This window comes from Astatotilapia calliptera, chromosome 18, assembly GCF_964374335.1.
Source record: "Astatotilapia calliptera chromosome 18, fAstCal68.1, whole genome shotgun sequence".
Taxonomy (NCBI): Eukaryota; Metazoa; Chordata; class Actinopteri; order Cichliformes; family Cichlidae; genus Astatotilapia; species Astatotilapia calliptera.
Genome location: NC_137439.1, coordinates 7,766,603 through 7,788,970, shown reverse-complemented (window position 1 = coordinate 7,788,970; position 22,368 = coordinate 7,766,603). Strand labels below are relative to the sequence as shown.

The window sequence follows — 22,368 nt, the reverse complement described above, 5'->3', positions numbered from 1 at the left end:
AAGGAAGTGAGGCCCTTGAGGGATCTATCTTTAAACCCAGAGGAAAAACTGTTTTCCATCAGTGAAACAGCAACAGCAGCAGAAGTAGTGGGAGCAACTACTGATTGTATGCACAAGCACAGTGGCTGATAAGATAAGGCCAGACATACCAATCCAACGCACGGCCTTTTCTGTGCAGCCCCTTTCCATAACAAGGCACTGCATGGGTCAACAAGGCCACTTGCTGAGTTAGGAGGATGCATCACTGAAACACTCGTGCTGTGTTGTGTGAAAAAGAAACTCTGAATTCTTATGAGCTTACGGATAAAACTATACTATCTTTACGTTTTGCTTCCAGGAAGTTAGACCTCCTTTACATTGTCAAACTTTTTCAAAACTATTCTTCCCACTTAGTTCTCTTGGTTTTGTAAAAGTCTTTCAATGTTTGTTTGTTTTTTTTAACGTTAGCTGGTTTTTCCTCTCGTATTCATTCGATTAACTGAAAGCATGGAGTATGTCCCTGAGGAAACTGGAGCCCTCAAAGACAAAAAGAAGACTTTCTACAGCAGATGAGAGTCATGTTCTTAATAAATATGAAGAAATCCAGCAAAGATGTGACACAGGACCTGAGAAATGACCTGGCCCTTCAGTTGATCCATCTCGTGTTGGCCAAAGACTCATCAGAAATGGCCTCAAAGGAAGAAGCCATTCATAACGGACCCTGACAAGGTGTGTCATATTACACAAGAACTGTACTGACATCAGTGGCCAGAGGTTTCACAGAGTGATGAACCCAAAATGGACATTTTTGGCTCAAGTTGTTATCAATCCAACAGTGAATGTCTACAGCCATCTGTAAAACATGACGGAAGGTCTGTCATGGTCCGGAACTGCATTTCAGCCGGTGAGATGGAGCTCTTGTCGAAACTGACAGAATTATGAACACAGGAAAATACGGCCAGATTTTGATCCACCATGCAAAACCATCTGGAAAGTCACTGATTAGCAACAGCTTCATTTTTTTTAGCATGACAAGGATCCCAAACACGTTGCCAACGCAATGAAAGCATACCAGTATAGGAAAAAACACACAGTGGAACGCCATCAATCATGGATTGGCCTCCCCAGAGCCTGTGAGAGTTCAAGCTGTGGTGGTGGGGTTTGTTTTGTTTTTCTGCACCCATCTTTTTTCATCTACATAAGCTACATATACATGACCAATAGCTGTCATTGCCCAGAAAACAGCAAGGTGTCCAACTTTTCTGAATTACTTTTAAAGATTGCAGGAAATGTTACTTTAAGACAAAGACCATGACTGTCTGTGTCAACATGACAAGCACTTAAAATGTTTCACAAACACAAATGCAGCGCTGACTGAAATGGGACAGGAAGGAAAACCACACTTCGCCATATCATTACTCTTAATCCCAAAATACCTGCATGTGACAAAGGTTTCTCGTAAACAAATAACCTTAATGACAGATGAAAGAACTCTTACCGTGTAGAGTAAATCATTAAGAAATCCAATGAGAGGTGGCAAAAGACCCAGAGGGGGAATAAAAACAATGTAGAGCAGAAAGAGAGGAAGAGGCGGCAGATAAAAGGGTATAGAAATGGCAGAATGGGATTTTATGGTAGAAGAAATTTTTGACAAGTGACCTTTCTACCACATCAAGCCAGAACAATGGTCCATTATGTGCTATTGTAGTCATTGTGTAACAAAGCGTTCTCTTACCGGTACTGCTGACACAACTGACAGACTACAGTGAAAGGCAGGAAATACATGAAGGGAGAAGGTCCAGCAGGACAAGATGGCTGCTGAAAGACGTGGAAATGTTCTATGATTTAGCGACAACTAGCTGCAGTTGGTTTTAAAGCACTTGTGATTTTTGAAGGTTAATACTAAAAGTGTCTGACAATGCATGCCTTAAATATCCTTAATTCACACTTCTGTGTGAATTAAGGATATTTTTAGAAACACACACACACACACACACACACACAAAATGCATTGTACTTAGACTGACGCTGTTCATCTTGAACAAGAGTAGCAGTACTGAGCAAGTGTTGAGGTCAAGGGAAGTTCACTGTGACAAATTACTTCATATACAGCAAGTCTGTGGTATAGATTGAACTTGTAACCTCTGGTCATGTGACTGCTGTTTAAAACAGTTATGTCAGAGCATGATCTGATTTAGTCTACAGACGGCTAAGGCAAAACCTGCTGTGCTGCCCAACAAAAAACGTTTATCTGGACTGATCTGGAAAAAAACCCAACAATCAAACGATAGCCTGTGAGTTAGCACTTAGCGATGGTTGGAAGAAGGGTTTCCATTATAAAGGGGAAAAGACCTCTAGCATGATCAGAGGGGCAGCAAGGACAAAACACCAAATATAGGAAAAAACAGAAAAAATGTAACCATAAGCAGTATTTGTATATAGGGAATGAAAAGATGTAAGTGGAGAAGAAATGCTCAGTGCATCACGGAAAGACCCCAAGCAACCTGAGCCTATATCAGCATAACTAAGGCGATGGTTCAGGGTCACCTGACAGAGCGACAACTACAGGCTTTATCAAAAAGGAACATTTTAAAGCTGATCTTACTATACAGAGGGTGTCAAGTGGAAGCTTGTTCCACAACAGAGTGCTCTGTCTCCTAGTCTACTTTTAGAAACTTTAGAAAGTCTGACAAGTCTGAGAGCAAGGTGCTCTATTAAAACAGTACAATACTATGAGGTCTTGCATTAGTATTGCGAGTACAGTAATTTTAGTAAAGACGATTCGATTTAGATCAAGTAACATAATATAACGTAACAAATTTATGACACTACTGAACAGTTATTCGCATACCTGTATATTTATCTTTTCTTCAAATAGCCTCCACCAGTAGCGTACAATCTGAACTGTCTGTCAAGGTTTGTCTGTCTGCCTTGGGGCTAGGGTCCTTTGAGACCTGAGAATTAAACCTGTGAGGAAATCCATTCATCTAGTCAATCACAGCTGGATTAACCACAGCCTCTGGCAGTGGTCAATCGATACCTTCTGCAGTGAGGTGCCGAAGTTCCCAACGGAACCTCTGCAGAGCGGCTTGGCAATACAGCAAACTGGATCGTTGTTTAACACCAAGGTAGCCGCAGTCTGAGCATGTGCTCCGAGGGATCTCTCGGTCAATATCAGCATCTCTCAGCTTAAATATAAACAAGAAGCGTGTTTGTGCTTTTGGGGTGTTCAGGGATGAGTCACGCCTGGATGGAGTGCCTCTAAGAGCAAACACATTATAAACTAATTAACACATTGACCTAAGAAATACTATGATCTCATTTTATTTTCTGCTTCAAACAGGAACTTTTTACTGCTCTCTGGACATTTTTTGGTTTCTCTTGTAACCATTTTGCCAGATTTCTTTTGGCTCTTTGGCCCCAAGAACTCAACACAACTAAAATTGTTCACACTAACAAAGAGAACTGAGAATCTACAACTCAACCTAAAAACCTAAGAAAAAACCCCCCAACATGCCATCTTTACTTCTAGTATTTCTAGTATGACTTTTAATGAGACTTATGCTTTATCAGCTAGAAATAGGCTGATAACTAATTCACATTTTATGATGCTAATAAATCAAGGTTAATACAGTTTAAAAATAATGTAACCTACATTTCATTTAACAGCACAACAAAAAAAAAATCTAAGTTCTGTAAACTTCTACTTCTGTTTTGAGCTCAAAAAGCTTCACCTCTCTGAGAGTTGGAAATAAAAGCAAACGCAGTTTAATCTACTTTGAATCAGAACGTTATTGCAAAAGCATTACAGTAGGCTACATGTAATTTGTGTCATCCGTGTTTTTATGCATGTGAAATAACATAATGGAGTCCTGAACAGGCTTAAATAGTCCAAGTTGTGTGTAACAAACACACGTGACTGTGATATTTAAGGGCAAGAAATAAGTAGCTAGTACTCATCTCTGAACAGACTCCAGTATTTACTTTCAGTGTATGGCAATCTCTTATTAAACGAAAAAGTGAGTCCGCCTTGTCTATCTTGAGTCTGTCTTGGACGGGATTAACACACAAAAGGACCAGTCTGAACTTTTAACTATATCCAGCATAACAACCAAATCATCTGACGTGGCCTTTGCGTTAACTTTAAACCAATTAAAAATAAAGACTCAGCCATTATCATATTATTAGACTATCTGCTCTGCAGGCGCAAAGGAAGACTACAAACCAAATTTTCATAATAAGCAACTGTGGGGAGTAATGACTCTTGCCCTACACCAAGAGCAAGGGATTTAATTAGCTGGCAGGGCTGTAATGGCCTTGGCATTTATAAACTGCTGCCCCCCCCCCAAAAACCTGGCACTGTGCCTGCCTGACATTTCCTTTGGTGAGGAAAGAGTGGGTTGCAGTGGGAAAAGGACTTGCCACTTGAGGCTTTTTAGTTTTGGGCACCCACGTAGTAAAAGCAAAAGAAGGCACAGGTTCTTTAACCGTGTAGTCATTATTTAAACACAGAGACGATCGATTTATTAAACTGTTAAACAGAGAAAGCAGCTCTTTCAATTAATTTTTATGCAGCTTCATTCAGATTTTTCACACTAAACTGAAAATCCCGTGCTGCTTCAACCATCATTTTTTTTGGGCTCTGAAACTTTAGATGTAATAAAGATAATGGTTGTGCTACAGTTTGAGTCATCTTTACAAGTTAAATGATTACTGCGAGTGTTTTTTTTTTTTTTTTAATCATGCAACCCACGGGACCTGTGAGCATGAGCTCGCTGCTGAACAGAGCTGTGCCTCCAGTGCTGCAGTGAGACCTTTGCAAAGCAGTACTTTCTGTAGGTTCAGGTATGAAAAGCGGCTGAGCCTAGCAACAAAGCTGCTTAGCTGGCAACAGTGAGGTGAACCAAAGCCTGATGGCTGCTGTGAGTGAGATGCATGTCCAAACGAACCCTCTGAATCAGTCTTCTGATTCTAACTAAAAAAACCCAATACGTGTCCAACGAACTGATGCTCAAATATTGACTGTTCAGGTAGAGAACCTTGAAACTATAATAACGTGCTTAGCTGAGAACCAGAGAAAAGTACAGTAAAATGTGGACAATGGTGTCCACATACTTTTGAATAATTTGGGTTTGGCACTAAACATATTTTTCCCTGTGAGGAGACTTTGTCTGAGAATTTTTCTACATACGGTTTGTTTCAAATCTTTTCTTTTTGTGTTTTCACCCTGCAGAAGCTGGGTCTATAAATGTAAATGAGGAAGAGCTCAACTCACCTGCACTGAACTGCTGACTCAGCTAAATACTTATCAATTCAATTCAGTTCAATTTTATTTCACCGATTCACAAGGTCCCGGGAAATTTTGCCTCAGAGTCAGAAATATTATAATTCAGATCATGCATCAGTACATTTCCATATTTTTATATCTACAAAAAGAAAGCTAACACTTGCGAGACTTTATCAAAGGTGTAAGCATCACAGATGCCTTTGTGTCAAAGTAGCTGAAGATAAAACACAGAAAAACATGAAGGCAACTTTCCTGGCCTGAGATTTTATAAAAATATTCTGCAGTAGATCAAAAACAAAAGAAAACCATCAACATATGAACATTACCTGATGCTGCTGAAGTGAAGCAGAGCAAAGTTACAGCGGTTTTATTAGAGACACAGCTAAGCGTTTTGCACATCTGCATAATTTTAAAAAGTTTAAATTTGTTCAGTATTGAACAGCAGAAATGAGGCTTTCTTGTCGGAAGTACGTAAAAGAAAAAAAACAGCGGCCGACAGCGCTGTAAACAACGGTAGACGTGTGCGTAATAAGCAAGTGAATAAAGAAAACTGATTTTTAGACGGGAAACTGTTCTTGAAGTACAGAGACAGAGAGAGAAAAAACAAGATTCACGGATTGAATCTTGTTTTTTCCGCTGAAACATCAGAATTAGCGAGCTGTCGGCTTTCAGCTCCGACCATGTCCGTGCCGTCAGGTGAGAAAGGCGACATCTCGCTGATTCTGATCCGTCGGCGGGTGCGCGCTCTGTGTTTACGTCTTTGTGCAGAATCCGTGTACTTGCTCTCATTTACTGTTTAGCTGTTTGGTGGTTGTTGAAATTTTGTGAGGTTTAACGTGAGATTCTGGCGTTTCGGGCAAAATAAATTAATATTAAAAAAATCGATTCAGGATTTTAATGAATCGATATCACGTTATCCAACCATAAGTTGCCTCACCTTTCTTGCTCCATCCTCATCTTCATGGTCTCCTCGTCCGACACCTGCGTCTCCTCTGGCCTCCACTTGCTGGAGCCTTTACGATCAATCTTTTCTCCCAGCCGCTCATCCTTTCGGTGCTTCCCAAACCTGAAGACATAAACAATTAATATCCACCACTTCATTAATGCTGCTATACTTCACTTTAATATTTTCTGTTGTATTCAAATTATGATTCGTCACAAGTTACTGCTGCAGTTGCATGACTAGACAGAAAGTCAGAAGCTACGGTGCAATTTCAAGAAACTCTTAATCAGTTAATGTGATGCAAAACTGTCGTCTGAAACACAGATGTGTCTGCCAGAACCTTGACAATAACCCGACTTTTACCAATACGGCTGAAATGTTGTCTGCGATCACAGAAACAGCCCACTGCTACGACTTAACAGTTAATCAAGCCCACAAATGAAGCATTTGAAAAGTAGCTCTCACAAATTCAAACCCAATTCAGTTCTTTTAAAGTTGTGGAGAAGGAGTAGACGCAGCCCATCACAGTAATTATATTCATAGGGAGGGAGTGACGATTCACCGAATAGGAGGCACTGCGAAGATATTTCAGCTTGATTGACTCAGTATAAAGCTGCAGCCTGTTGAAGAAATGACTTTGGCAGCACGCTCGCTTCGACAATGAACCGCTGTGATTATTCACAGGGAAATTGGTCCGCAGAGAATATCTACGACTTCGAAAGAGACAGCGCTGAGAAAAAACCAAAGAGGTGTGTCTGTGTGTTAATGAAAGAGGAAGACAGCGAACAAGAGGAAAAAAATGAACACGCACAAGAGAAACTCGTTGAATGAACCATTAAGACCGAAAACTAAACTATGGCGAAGAGCACAAAGACTACCTTGAAAGGAATGTGTGAGCGTCTGTGTGAGAAAGCTTCAGAAGAAAGAGCGATGGAAAAAAAGAAAGTGCAAACTCCAAAAGTAGAGGGCGCTTAAAGAATAAAGAGGATGAGTGTAAATTGCCTGAATATAAGTCCAAAAGAGAAAGAAGAAAAACACTTAGATGACAGGTACGTGAATTTGTGGTTTGCATGGAAATCAATACAGAAGAAAGAGAACTGAAAGCAATAAAAGTAAATACAAAAGTAAATCGATGAGAGAAGCACAAGAACCAACAAAACAAGCAAATGAAGCTGCACATAAAACCCAGAGGTGAGAGAGTGTAGGAGTGAGTTAAACACTGAAAAATAAAAGAGAAAGAAGAAAACGGCAGCGCGCGGGGGAAAAGGTAAGAGAGAAAAATAAATGAATGCAGGCCGGAGAGAAAAATGCATAATGCAAATTTAAATTAAAGTCATATGAATCGTGTAATTCTCTTTGTGGAAAAATACAACGAAATGAGACATGAAAAAAAGAAGAGTATGATAAAAAGTGTATGGAAATTAGTAAAAGATGTGGATCAAAGTCATAGTTCATTAAAAACATAAATAAACTGAGAGAGAAAAAAAGACTTTCCAAGACTTTTTCTGTTTGTGGCGTTTTTAAGAAGTCGCTGATATATTGTTTATATTTCTACTAGTTTAGTAGCAGATATACCATAATTACATAATATGTGATGATACAGTTATAAATTTTGTTGTGATATAAAAACTCTGTGTCACAACTATCTATCTATCTATCTATCTATCTATCTATCTATCTAACTATTGTGTCACAATATCACAGCTTTAGCGAGGCCGCGTGTTTATGTTCGGTGTACGCAACAGCAAGTCTGAGAGCGAGAGCAGAAATTCCTGATATGGCTACAAGACGGAAAAGCGGGACTGTAAGCATCTGGTTAAAAAGCTTGACCCAAGATACAACATCGCAGATATAAATTATATTTCAGGTTAATTATGTGACAATATTCTGCTGCTCCTGGCAAGTTATATCCTTACGCTGTTTTAGGTACTGTGAAACTAAAGAGTACCAAGGGTACTTTGATTAATGCTGTGTCCCTGCCCTTGCACTGCAACGCTGCTAGCATCTTGTTTCAGTAGATTCACAGACATTAAAAAAAAAGGAGAAACCGCTTCGATACCGCACGCTAGTTCAGCTGCACCTATAAAGGTGACATCATACAGGAAGGCATAGCTCAAACTGGTGGATCAACTTCTGCTCCACAGAACTAAAGCAGCAGTCCTCAACCTTTTTTGCGCCACGGAGCAGTTTAATGTCAGACAATATTTTAAGGTGTCGCGGATAAATACAACAAAATAAAATGATACGACCGAGACAAAAACTGTGGTACTTTGTAAATATAATAATAAACGTGAATTCAATGTGTAAATGTGTAACTTTATTAGCAGCGTCCTCCTGAAATGCGCCAACAACATTGAGAGTAACATCCTCCTCTCTGCCCCTTAATGCTCTCTGGTCGCTATGGTAACGCGTGAATATTTCTTTCAAAATAAAAGACACAACTACAACACAGGAAAAGACCCAGGGAAACAGAGTTAACGATAAAAACCCTGAAAACCATAAATTTCACAACTCTCGCGGCCCGGTACCAAACGACTGCGGTCCGTGGCCCGGGGGTTGAGGACCGCTGGACCAAGTACCGGGGTACAGTTAAATATGGGGTTGCATCATCCATATGCTCATAACATGTCAACTGGGTAAATGCTTGTGAACTTTCTCCACAAAATGAGTGAATAAATAAATTAAAGAAAAAGCAAGCTGCTTTCTGGTAAACGAGCGATCTGCTCAGAGTTCGACCCGCTTCCTGTCACATCTTTACCATCTAATACCCAACACAGACAAAATGCTTTGCAAATTAGTTTTTCACACCATCTATACAACTTCCCTTGAATGTTGTGCTAAGTACTAACCCCAAAGACAGCATATACTGATACCATGGAGTGTAGAAGACAAACAGAAAAGCTAAGAGACAGGAATGAGGAGGAAAAACTGCAGCTGGAGGGGGGAGGGGCGCAGACTAAGGGCCATTACTTGATTAATTTAACTACGGCTGTCTGAAATGCTCAGAGTGACAGCCTGCCGTTAATGCTAAGAGCAGGAGTGATCTATCACGGCGAGAGACGGTTGACACTTTCTCCACACCACTAACTTTCATTAACAGCCCCTTTTAAAAAACAGCCTTGTCATACACACACACAAACGCGCGCAAACACCCGCACAGTGTGATTTATGACTGAAAAGGAAAACTTTGAGGAGGAGACCGAGTATTAACCATGACACCAGGGCTTTTAATAATCTTATATTCCAGGCACAGTTAGGCCCGCCTAGTGTTGTGAGTGCAACAGCATCGATAAAGAGGCTTTGACTGCTTTCTGCGGTTTGAAAAGATCACTTCAAAATGTCAGGGACTGAGCTGATTCAATTCAGCAGACCACCCGTGAAACACCGTTAATCCTTTTAATAGCACAAAAAGTGAAAACAAGTTTTTGGTAGCGTGCCGCAGTTTTTCGGGAACTCGCATAATCAGACGTGCGTGAGGAGCAACTCTAATTGCCAAGTAACTTGTTTTTGATTTCCACTGGGCAGAGACACACTATCAACCAGATGGTCATGAGCAAAACATCAACAACCAATGAATGGACTGACCTGATTTAATCGAATTACATCCACAGCTGAGGTGTACACCTTTAATTTTAAAACTAAGATTTTTAAGGCTGCCTTGGTGTCTTCTGTCACATCGAGGCCACATTTAGATTATTGCAAAAGTTTTCATCAATCCAACTTTTTTTCCTGATGTGAAATTACTCATATAAATTCATGTCTCCAAGGAAGGTGTTTCATCGGAATTTTTCAGTCATTTATTTCAATGATGGAACTGTTACACTGTTTTAAAATATTTTAATCAATCCAGCTGTATACTGTGTCTGCAGAATGCCTCACATTTGTCTTACACTATACACAGATTAACCATGGACTATATATATAAATATATATCCATATAAATGATCGATGTACCAACCCAGATGTCACCCGATGCGCCATTTGGCCCCATCTTAGTTTTTTAAGACCCAGAAGTGATTATATTTAGATGACAGGGTGGAATTTCCCCTCATCGAGCGAAGGCACAGCCATGATCCGCATGGGAGCACATTTACAAATACTTGCATATTAGCTCTAAGTAACATAGAAACAGAAAAGCATTAGAATTTCACTCACCATATCTGGTACACAGATTTATAGGAAGGACTGTTATTACAATTAACCACTAAGGATAAAATCGAGAACCAGTTCCCAGCAGTCCAATTCCTTGGAATTGTTCGTTTGCTTGGCTATCGATTCCGGTCATCGGTTGCATTTGCACACCAGGAGGAACAGTGGTACTTTCTACAGTGTGGATATGACATTACTTTTATTTTTATTGTACAAAGTATGAATGCACGATGTTAAAGTGCAAACTAAGACAGAAACAACTGCTAATATGCAGCTAATGAATCTTTGGCTCTTTATAAGCACCTGGACAGACAGCATGCTAATGCTAAGCTAGCCATAGGGATGCTAAAGCTGAGTGAATGCCGACCCCAGCCCAGCGTCCAGACCCTGAACTTCAACAGGTAACAAAAGAGCAGTGATGAGCAGTCAGGCTGCAGTCTTCGTGTTTCTAAAGTAGAATCACGAAGTGTTCTGTGTAACATGTCTAACTACTTTTTTTTGAGTAATGACCCCAACACTGGCCACAACAAAGAGGGTAAATACCTCCAACATGCACAAACATTTGACTACACAGCATGCAATTAATTTGCATGAATGTAATGTCTCTGCTTAGCGATGGTGGTGACCCTCAAAGCAGAGCCAATGAGAACCCAATGAAAATGAAGAAGAGAATAAAGAATCGAATCAAAGTGAAATCACTGAAAATACTGCCGCTTTCCTAAGCCCACTCATGCTGCATCACTGTTGGTGTAGTGTTGCAAGATTGAATACCATGTCTTAAGTTGCAGGAACACCCAGCACTACATGCAATACCTCAACATAAATATATTATTACAGCTACGACTATAAGGACCGCAATTATTAGCATTTTATCTTGCGGGCAGCAAAATAACAGAGCACGATGCATTGACGTCCCTTCATCCATGACTAATCTTTCCTCGTCGCTGTTCAAGCCATCTCCGAGTCTAAGCTTGCTCCGCTTACTCGCACACAAACATGCACTAAAACCACTGCAAATTTAGTGTAGCCCTCAAATTTCTGGGCAATGACCACGTTCGCAGATGCCAAGCCCATAGACTGGGTGTTGCTTCTGTGTCCAAGTGATGATCAGAGAGCGAGAGAGGAGAGGAGCGGGAGAAAGGGGGAGGGAGGGCTACAGTTGGCGGGCCGCACTGTTGGCAGAGGCTGATGGTAATGATGCTTTGATTGGGACTGAGTGTGAGGCCTTCGAGACATGAGAGGGTCAGGCAGTGGCAACTCTGTTGATCACACACACGTGTGCGCGAGTGCGTACACAGACACACACACGGTCCTCCAACTTCTAAGGGCCTCCCTCTCTTGATCCACTCCTCCTACATGCTAACACATCAAAGCTCCCCGACACTCACAAACGCTGCCTCGCTCAAACACATGACACTCATCGGGAGCTCTTAACATGCTGTACAGCTACTCTTGGTCTCAAACTTCCCAATTCACAGAGTGACACGGACACACTTATTAAAAACCTATGCCATTGTTCTCCACACAGCCAGCCTTTGCCTTAAGTTTCATCACGACGTGTTGACACTGACTAATGGAATACATAAATTCAAATGCTTTTCCCCTCTTAGTAACATATTTGTTGCTAAATGCTCACTGCTGTGGTGTTCGCTAAACTGTAGCTCCCACATATCACCTTTCAGTCACACAATGTGGGTGTTGATGGGACTTTTTTTCCTCCTTTGGATTTTCTCTTTATGCTTATTTTGGAATCTGGATGTGGTATTTTTTTTGTGTGTCTTTTAGTAAAAAAGCTACATGTACGCTTTTCCTGCTCTGTTCAGATATGATATATATTCAGATTAGGTCTCTACCAGTGTCATTTATCTAAATAAACAACAAACTGTGATGTAAATAATACACTTTATTAATTTTCCTCTTAGATACAATACTTTCTTGCCCAGTAGTATGAATTATAAGACACAACAGTTTAAATATATTTATATTTTATATTTTGATGAAATTGGAGGAATTACTGTTTAAACTTAAAAATTTGCATCCATAAAATGAACCGGTCCCCTCAAAATTTGAACTTCTTCAGGAACTTGCTTCAATATCAAGTTTACTGAAGCCAAACTTTCTGGGATGTGCCCTTTAAAATTAGTATGAGGTCCAGATTACACACACAGACAGATGGATTGAATGCATCTCACATCATTATTTTGGGGCACACAGCTGTCTCGGCCAGTAAACACTGGGCGTGGATCAAACAGGCAGCCAGACGGCGTTTTAATGGACCAGATCTGATGTGGGCAATATTGAGCCAATCAGAGCAGGATAACATTGATGCTTTGACAATACACGCCAATCATTAACATATGGCAGGATAAGAAGGAAAGTAGCGCTAAGTCGGTGTGAATGCATGTGCATCTGTAAGAAAGGAAAGAAGATTACTGCAGTGTGCGGTTGTCTGTGACCGAAATTGTACGCGTGAGCTTCCCTGTCACTTTAAATCCAAAAGCCAGCATGTATTTGCAGCTTGTGCATATCTATAAACCTCTGCATGTCAGTATGTGCAATGCATATCTTCAAGGACGTGTATGTTGGAGCTAATTAGGTCAAATTAATATAGTGGGATTATTTACAGTATTTGTCGATGTGTATAACAATGTAGCGTTTATATGCAACTATTGTCTTACTGCACTGTCTCAACCCCTGATCCCCCTTTTCTGTACTTTGCATTTTACTCCTATGTTTTGAGGATTAAATATTATATATCACATTAACTATATTCTGTAGTGTTACAGTGGATGTATTAGTGGACAGCATGATGCCCAAAAAAAGGCTTAAAGTTTAATTTAAGCTCCATATGAGACTTTCCTGCTCCTAATTCTGTATGATGTCACCGAGAGGGGATTTTCTCAATATGGTCATCTCAGGAACACGGCCCACTGTTTGTAAGGGGCAGCCAATCAGAACAAAGCTGGCTTAAAGAGAGATTACAATGGCTCGTTTTAGGCCCTGCCCAGTTTGAGATAAATAAAGATAAGCTTAAACCTTAAATTATACAAAGTTATTACAGTACCATCTCAGTGAAAAGAACAACTACTAGCCCAGCCTACCTGCAAAAACTCCCTGAAACACTGAGCAAGAGGATCTTATTGTTTAAAGGGCAGTATCACCAAATATTTATCTGAATTTTCACGTCTTTTATTTATTTTTCTGTTTAAGTTGACTGATAGCAAAAACAAATTTTTGAAAGCATTCTAATGTTAATTTTTGGTTCTCCATTTTATAAACTTGATCTATAAATGTTGACCGTTCACTGTTAAAATTCCCCTCAAATCCACATAATCCACTCCCCTTCCCCCACCCTCATGAGTTTAAAGCTCCTTTTATTCTCTCATCTACTTTTTATTTCAAAAGATTGCGTTTGTCTTTCGCTACCTGTTGCTCCAAACCCCGTCCTTCTTTTGCACATATTTTCGTTATCTCCTCATCTCTGTGGACCTCATTATTTCTCCCCATCAAATATTGATACTCTGTCTGATATACTCGCTGTTTTCCCCAATCTGTGTCACTGTCACTTTGGTCAATATAACAGACAGATAAAATTACTGGCAAGATCTAAAGCTTTCCAACAAATCGGATGAGAAGACCTGCAGACCAAACGACCTGTACTCCAATAGTAATGAGGATTGGGACAGAGAAAGGGGAGGGAATATGTAGACAACACGCTAATGAGAGGTGCGTTTGTGTGTGCTGTTTAGCTATAAGAGAGCATAACAGTTGTAATATCAGAGGCTGAAAAGAAATTAATTAGAGGGAGATAAACCACAAAGGTCAAGTTGTCTGGGAGTCTAATTAAGGTTTCCTCAGACTATTTAGCAGTGCCACGGTTGTATAACAGGCTTGTCAATCGTCTCCATTATGCAGGTCTTTCTGTTCTACCAAGCGTTCCAAAAATGAGGCGAAATGTTACATCTGTCTAAAAAACAACAATAAAAAAAACAAAGTTCAGTTTGTCCATGTCTAGACCTATAATGAGTGATTTAAGGTTCTTGCTCTTCACGCAGGCAGACAGAACACAAAGCTCACTTAATGAGGCGGTATCAACTGTTCACGGCATCGATCACTGTGGCTTTGACACGAGCTCTGATATTGAACATCAGATATTGAACTGATATTGATTCTCTCTTTTTCCACTCTTAAAAAGTTACGGAGGCGGGGTACAGGACACAGCAACCCTCAAAGACATGACGTTTTTACACCCAAATGAAAATCATCTGCTGCCGTCGTGCTTTTATTAAGGGGACAAGCGCACACGTTGGAGGCAGATTTGTCTGCTACACAAGGCAAAACACAAGTTACAACACCTCAAGATAAAATATGAACACACTGTGTACGGTGGCCCTGAGAGGCCAAACGGACTGCAACTTAAGAAAACAGCAGTAATAAGAAAAATGCTGCAAAAGCACACAAAACACAACGGAAATAGGAAAAAACTAATTTCCAAAAGCACAAGGGGAGTGTTTCTGGGGAGACAATAACCCAACGGACCACTTGCAGGAACCAAAATATGCTAAGAATTATGCTGGGAGACACTTAAAAGAAGTGGAGGATCTATCGGTTTTGTGTGGAAAGAAAAGATGAGAGGCAAGTGTGTTAGCCTAACTATTATCTTAAATGCCCCTTGGAGATAAATAAAGTTGTTTTAAAAATCCGTCATCAGTATTGTATGAATCGTGATAAAACAAACAAGTTTTGGGTTCCTGCAACTGGTCCGTCAGGTTATTGCCTCCCCAGAAACACTCCCCTTGTGCTTTTGGAAATCTGTTTTTTCCTATTTCCGTTGTGTTTTGTGTGCTTTTGCAGCGTTTTTCTTATTACTGTTGTTTTCTTAAGTTGCAGTCCATTTGGCCTCTCAGGGCCTCCGTAACTGAGCGATTATGTTTTGCAATTTGTTCTCAGGCAAAGTTGAACAAAAAAGTAAAAATAGTAAAATAATACAAAGAAAATGCAAGTGTGTGTCTGACTACATACACAGATTCAGTCCATAAGATGACCCTAGTTGCATTATAAGCTCACGAGCTTAAATCTGTTTGCATATATTAAAAATATTGACATTGCATGCACAGAAATTTCTTTAAAACTAAACTGAACTTTGTAAAATTTAATGAGGACTAGTCTGCTTCCAGCTCTGATTGCTATTTAATGAAACCATAAAGTCTTTGATTAGTTACTGTTACTCTCTTCAAAAGTTTTAAAACTTTACCTGAACATGTCCCCGAGTCCCTTCAACATCCCCTTCTTAGGTTTTCCCTTGTCCTTCTCCTTCCCTCCCTCTGGCTTCTTCTTTTCCTTCCCTCCCTTGTCTTTGTCCTTCTTCTTCTCCTCTTTGGTGCGGTTTGTGCCGTTGACCAGTGGCTTTTCGGTAATCGACAGCGGCGTCTGGTCCGCTACTGTTGACACAGAGTCTCTCCCCGACCGTGAACTCTCCTCAGTGTCCTCCTCCACTAAAGGAAGGGAGCGATAAAAACAGAAGACGACAGGGGAAGAAAATTGGAAAGGAACGGAGAAAGCGTTCGTGTTAACCATTGAACAGGTAAGTTTTAAGATGGACTGTAGCACATGTGAAAATCAATAACCTTAATAAATGAAAATCTATAAGTCATAAACGCGCAATTATGTCTCCTAAGCACCAAGAGACTAATACAATTTAAATACATATTACAAGTGCTTAAAGAGCTCTGCTCTAAAACGAGACAGAAACCTTTAGAGACTATTAGACACAGATTTATGGTGAACGGCGACACATTTGTAGAGTTTTATGACACTATGGTGTGGTACGCTACCTAAATTACATAATCTTCATACTTTTGCAATACTGCGGTTATTGAATCGTTAATGAGTCATTGGACAATCAGCACATCAGATTAAAGATACACTATGTACACTGCTGTCTCATTCTCAGTTCTTATATTTGGATTGTTTAGTTCATGATTACACAGAATAAAAAGACTAAAGCAAAGAAGGAGGATTGTTTATCAGGTTACCCTGTGTAATCTTTACCTAAATTGACTTAACACTGCTCAAAAAGTAATGTATGCTTGAGAGGTTTTGAGACATTTTGACTTTTACTATAAATTAAAAAGCTGTTTTTTTTATATATAGCAGTTTAAAATTTGAACAGATTTCCCAAAAGATGGAAGCTCCTCTGTCGACTCCACATAAGCTGCCCCTTAGTGACACTGTGACCCTGTGATATCTGATACAGTGCAGGTTACATCCTGACTCACCCATATGCCATTGCCACAAGCAGTGATAATATCAGCTGCCAGATATTGAGCATTAGTCAGAATGCCATCACTCCCATGCACAAGCATGAAAGCCACCTCAAAATTTTAGGTACTGACACTTCATCCGTTTCAATAATGATCCCTGCTGGGAATCATCATTGCTGTTCGTGCGCGTCGGCATCATTTCAGTAACCCAATGCAATGCCACATAACATTTCACATGACACAGTGTAGGCGAAGGAACCGCCCGGTTAGGGGGACAGCGTGGTCACTGTGGGAATCAAACCTGTGATGCTGCGAAAAGACGGTCACATTAAAATGGTCCATTTGATGCCTTACATGTCTCCATGCCCTCGTCGTCCTCTTCCGTGGCGGCCGGTCGGTCGTAGGATTTGTCGATGGCTGCTCTGAAGCTTTCGTTACAGCCCCGCCCCCTGATGATACGAGGGCGAGGCCTGTGGAAGGGGACGTCCCCGTTCAGAGTTACCTCTGCTACTGCTGTCTGGAGACTCTCGAGCGAGCTGGACTTCTTTAGGCCCAGCGATGGCCCCACGTCTTTTGTGGAAGAACCTGATGGGGGATATAGCGGTACGGAGTGAATGAACAAACAACTCTGACCAAGACCTCTCCATCCACAGCAGAGGCCTTCAAGCGACCCCATTAATGCTTTATAGTATCGTTTATTGTACTATACACTAGAATGGATCTCTATGCTGACATATGAGGATATAAGTTTAGCATACAGGCAACACATCTCATACAAATGAAAAACTTTTCTTCAGGAGCCAGCTGTATTATTACAACAGGCAAAAATGTTTTTTAAAAACTAACGTCACCTCTATTGTTAAGATGTTGCCTTGTTTGTAGTTAGGGCTGCCACGATTAGTCGACTAGTCACGATTACGTCGACTATCAAAATCGTCGACGACTGATTTAATAGTCGACACGTCGTTTGAAGCTTTGTAAGATCCCAAAAGACGCAGGAATAAGTAGTAGTATTTAAGAGTGTAATAACGGACTGAAACAGAAGATGGCAGCACTGCATCTACAAGGATGCCAGCCGCCGTTAAACCCCGAAGAAGAAGAAGCTGTGTCCCAGAATTCATAGCGCAGCCCAGCTCAGTTTCCAACAATGGCGGCAGCTAGTTAGTTTTAATATTACTCTTATTATTCTTTCTGGGTCACAAAATAAACGTTTGACGTGTTTTCAGGCGAGAATGTAGCTGTGTAAACCTCAAATATCTGCTCAGTTTATCAAGACACCACATATTTTCAAAAGCGCTCCGACGTTTTCGGAGACGTCTGTTACCCACTAGCTCGATAGCTAGCCGGGGCAAGGATCACTAGAGCCCGTGAGAACACCAGACTCCCGGCAAATCGTTTTCAAACCCACCGCAGTCTTTCGCTACTCAGATTAAACATATATAAGTCACTTAGATAACTTAAAAATGTTATTGTTTGGCTTTTTTCAGTATTTTATTTGTTCCTGAGTAAATCGGCTGAGTTTATTAAACTTCACCAAAACAATCTGCACAATTCATTAAAATTTAATAAACTACCATCTTATTTTTAGTTAGCACATACCTTAAACACTTAAAGCTGTAGGCTAATGATAGTTATATAAGAGCAGATGCATGCTGGTGCAATAAGCTGTACGCTGTACGTCCAATGGATGCATGATCTGATTAGTCGACTAATCGCAAAAATAATCGGTGACTAGTCGACTATCAAAATAATCGTTTGTGGCAGCCCTATTTGTAGTGTAGCTCTCATCATCCTTTACTTATCCATGTGTACCACATCTGTATAATGCCTGCATAGCAGCTTTTTTGACACTTTCAAAACAACAAGCAGCTGACTCACAGTCTCCCACTATCTAAAAACATTTTAGCCATGAGCAAAAAACAGCTCGCTACGTTATCGCTTTAGGAGTGATCACAAGACTGTTCGTGGACTCCTGCCATCAGAGGAACTGATGACCCAGAGGATTACTTTTGATGGCAATGTCCCTGCAACAATATGGAATTAGAGGTGGTACATTAAGCAGCTACTGTGGCTACATAGAGCTGATGCTATAATTAACTTTGACTGCATGGTCACAGTAATCAGAACAGTTGGAAACTTGAACGCTGATTTCAAACTAACAAACAAGGGCTGAGTGTGAGCTGCTGGCTTTTGTTCTAATGTGCAACCACATCATGTCTTTTATGTTAGACGTAGGAGTCATGAGTCCTGTTTTGCTTCAATCATGAATGGATTTTGTCACTAATGCTGCCTTGTTTCCTCTGATCCTGCTGACCAGGCAATCTTTTTTAGAAGATAAGGTAACAGAGTTGTTGTGGAAAATTTAAAGAGTAGACAACTGTGTTTAAAATATGCTGAAGGACAACGGATGGCGAATGATGATGCAAAGGATATGAAACAAAAACAGGAGTTATGTGAGAGGATGACTTCAGAGGACGGACGTAGAGGATGGGCGTGTTCGTTTTTCCCACTGTAAACACTGACTCAGCAACGTCACACATGTTTAACAACAGCAGCACACTAAAGCTGTCCAACTATGACCTCAGACTCTTCCCCAGTGTGTCCGCTTTGATTTTATGTAGCCGCAGTACTGTTGTGTATAGTACGTGAGTTATTTATTTATTTATTTTTCGCAGTCTGGGATTTGTTCCAGCCAGCTTCACCATTCCCTCAAGGTGAACGCTTCTACAGCAGCATCCTCAGCGCACACACGTGTGTGTATGATGATGACGAGGAAATGCAGAGGCTGCAGGAACACCATACACAGACAGCTGATGTTACGTGTCTACTGTTAAGTCTCTTTTTCCACAATGTGTGATTAAAGGCTTAATTTCTTGTTAACGCCAACAAAAGACGGGCTTACTCCAAGGAAAAAACACAAAAAACTGTTTGTAGTCATGTGAGCTTTAGCTGAATAACAGTGTTTTAAATATGACACCCTGACAGTATAATAGGCTGATGTCATATTGTCATAAAAACATCATAAAACATGAACATTTTAGTATAGCTCTTGATCTTTTGGTAATAATTGGTTAATAATTCATTAGTCCAACTACTACTTTACTGAAGCGTGACTAAAACACCTGGTTTACCTGAAGATGAGCGGTCTCCTAAGGGACAATAAGCAATAACCTCTAACAACAATGCATCGTAATCAAACCTGGCATGCTCGTTTCACTAAGACGGGAGGCTTATCGATTGTGTGCGCAGCTTCTCCTGTGTGCACGTGCGACAACGCCACTGATCGAGTACAAATTTCATTACGAGATGTGGCTCTAAATGAAAATAACCATCAGCAAAATTGGAGAAACATGACAGTTTAATTAAACTAAGACTATTCAGACAGTGGTGCAGGTATAATTTTTGCTCCCATATGGCACCTTTCACAGGCTCAGTACATGTACGGTGAATAATAAATGTGGAAAAAAGATAAGGTGAGGAGGTTGGGAGGTAAATGAAATAGCCCCTAATCTCCTGGGTGGTGTCACTTCAGAGTGTATGAGGAGGCTGCAAAATACACAAATCCTAACAGAATAGCACGAGCTGTCACGGCACGGGAGGCTGAATGAAAACGATAGGCTACAAAAGAATAGCACAAAGTTTGGAGTAGTAGGAAGTGACATACAAATAAAAGCCAAAGACATGACGAAAATAGAGCAGTGAGACGAGTCAACATGTAACAGTAAGCAGAGCACTGAATCTGTACATTGTAGCATATGACCGGGCCTTCTTTCAAACATTCAAATATATGAATGAGATTACTTTCAACCTATTTTAGTCACATTAAGCTTCTGCAAAGATTTCGATTGTTATTTATAGGCAGAATGTTGCTGGCATTCTTTAAACAAAATCAATTTGGGCAAAATGTATTGTAATATATTAAAATGACCTGCCAGCGCTGTCGTATATTCACAAACGCCAAGTCTGGAAACAAGCAAAAAATTTTTGCCAGGCAGCTTACTCACATTGAGACTGACCCAAAAAAAAAAAAAAAAAAACCCAAAATAAAAAACTGTAGACAGAGAGAGAGAGAGGGGGGGACAGAGCTGGAAAATTGAATACATGCAGAATGAACAAGCTTGTGGGTTAGCAGCCTCCCATTCATTCTCATCAGCCTGTCCTGTTCCCTTAACGTCTTACTGAGAGCCGGCCTGATAGGCTTTTCACGCTGTGCAGCCACATTATTTAAAGGCTTTGCCCAGTGCCATTCACAAAAGTCACACTTCAGCGGCAGTCTTCAAAAAAAGAAAGAATAGTTTACACTGAGTTGGAGATCTGACAAATGGCATTTAGTCACAAACATGAAAAAAAACCTTTTGCTTTATATAAGACTTGACTTTTAAGTAACTTGGTGAGGACATTTCGTCTTATTCAGTTAGTAACTCAAAAAGCATACAGGTCATACAGAGGACTGCTCACACGCTGGCAACCAGTGAGATTAAGATAATCGTTATATTTCCATTTATACTGTTGTAATTATATTGCCACACGAGCCCAGTTGGTGGCATAATGGTTGATTGAGGCAGCAGTCATGTCAGGTTTTTAGTTACCAGCTTTTTCTTTTGCAAGAGGTTTTTTTGTCAGTGTTACGATATTGAGACAACAGTTTAGGCCCACTCTCCAACAAAAACACTGACTCATGTTTCAAAAATAGCCCATAGTTCACTCTGGGAAACCTTTCCTACCTCCCAAAATTCATATAAATGAGCTTGAAGTGTGAACTTTACAGAGATCACGCAGGGGTCACTTTCTCACAGATTTAGACCTGCAAGAAATCTGGATGCAGTTTCAGAGACTGCCAACAGTCCAGTATTGTCCTCCGTCAATGGAGTGTCCTCGTCCAACATGTGGCAGTGGCCTGTGCCAACAAACATCTCAGTCAATCACAGCTTAGGAGAGGAGGGCCGCTGTATCCCCTCTCGGAGCTGTCAGAGTCTTTGGTTTCAGCAGGATGGTCGTGTTTTGCCTTTGCTAAATGGACCATGGATCGCTTGTACTTAGTGGAGAGTTCAAATATTGGGAAAAGAAAAAAAAGTCGGTAAAGTGACACCAGAGGCCAACAAGCTAAAAATAAACACTGAGCACTTAAAGAAAAAAACAGGGTGGAATCTATTAGTCAAACCAATCGGGGAATGGAAAGGGAATCTGATTCCAGCCTTTAAAAACACTTTATTTTTCATGAATTTCACACCAAATAACAATTAGATTATAGTCATTTCAGCACATTTAGTCTTTGAAATTAGACTCTCAAAATTTCAGTGAAAAGGAAAAAGATAAGCCAACGGTAATTAAACCGTAACCACATAACCAGTTTCATGGTAAACTGTTTTCAGATCCAAGGGATTTTTAAAAGAAGGGATACTATCGGTCACTACTAGCATTCTTCTGGAGTCATCTGAAGTCATTTGCCGAAACGAGCTTACATCTGGATTTGAACGTTTACATTTACACAGCATCCTTCTCTATGCTTCAAACAGCCTGTGTCTTGACTGTTTGTGGTCTCTGCTGCATTGGCTGTCATTTAGGAAGCGGAGACAGACAGTTGTGCGTACAAAGCATCTAACTCTGACATTAAAGCCCTCCTGCTTCAATCAACCAGTGTTTTAGCTTGACGTTGATGTTTCCCCCCAACCATAATCAAACAGTTATATGTGCGACTTAAAGAAACCTGTTATTAAACTATTAAGAATAATGTATTTTGTCATTTT

General features: G+C 40.4%; 1 protein-coding gene across 12 annotated transcripts in view; it reads right to left on the bottom strand.

The window, feature by feature from the left end:
* Positions 1–22,368, bottom strand: part of pard3ab (par-3 family cell polarity regulator alpha, b) — a 245,924-nt gene that overhangs the window by 61,935 nt on the left and 161,621 nt on the right. For all 12 annotated transcript variants that reach the window (XR_013903414.1, XM_026150929.2, XM_080293275.1 and 9 more), the window contains 3 exons: positions 16,976–17,206; positions 15,613–15,853; positions 6,204–6,332 (listed from right to left, as the gene is read on the bottom strand). Coding sequence is in view for 11 of the 12 variants with exons in the window: in XM_026150929.2 (XP_026006714.1) it covers positions 6,204–6,332; positions 15,613–15,853; positions 16,976–17,206 (601 nt within the window). In the remaining variant the exon portion in view is untranslated. The remainder of the gene's footprint in view (positions 1–6,203; positions 6,333–15,612; positions 15,854–16,975; positions 17,207–22,368) is intronic.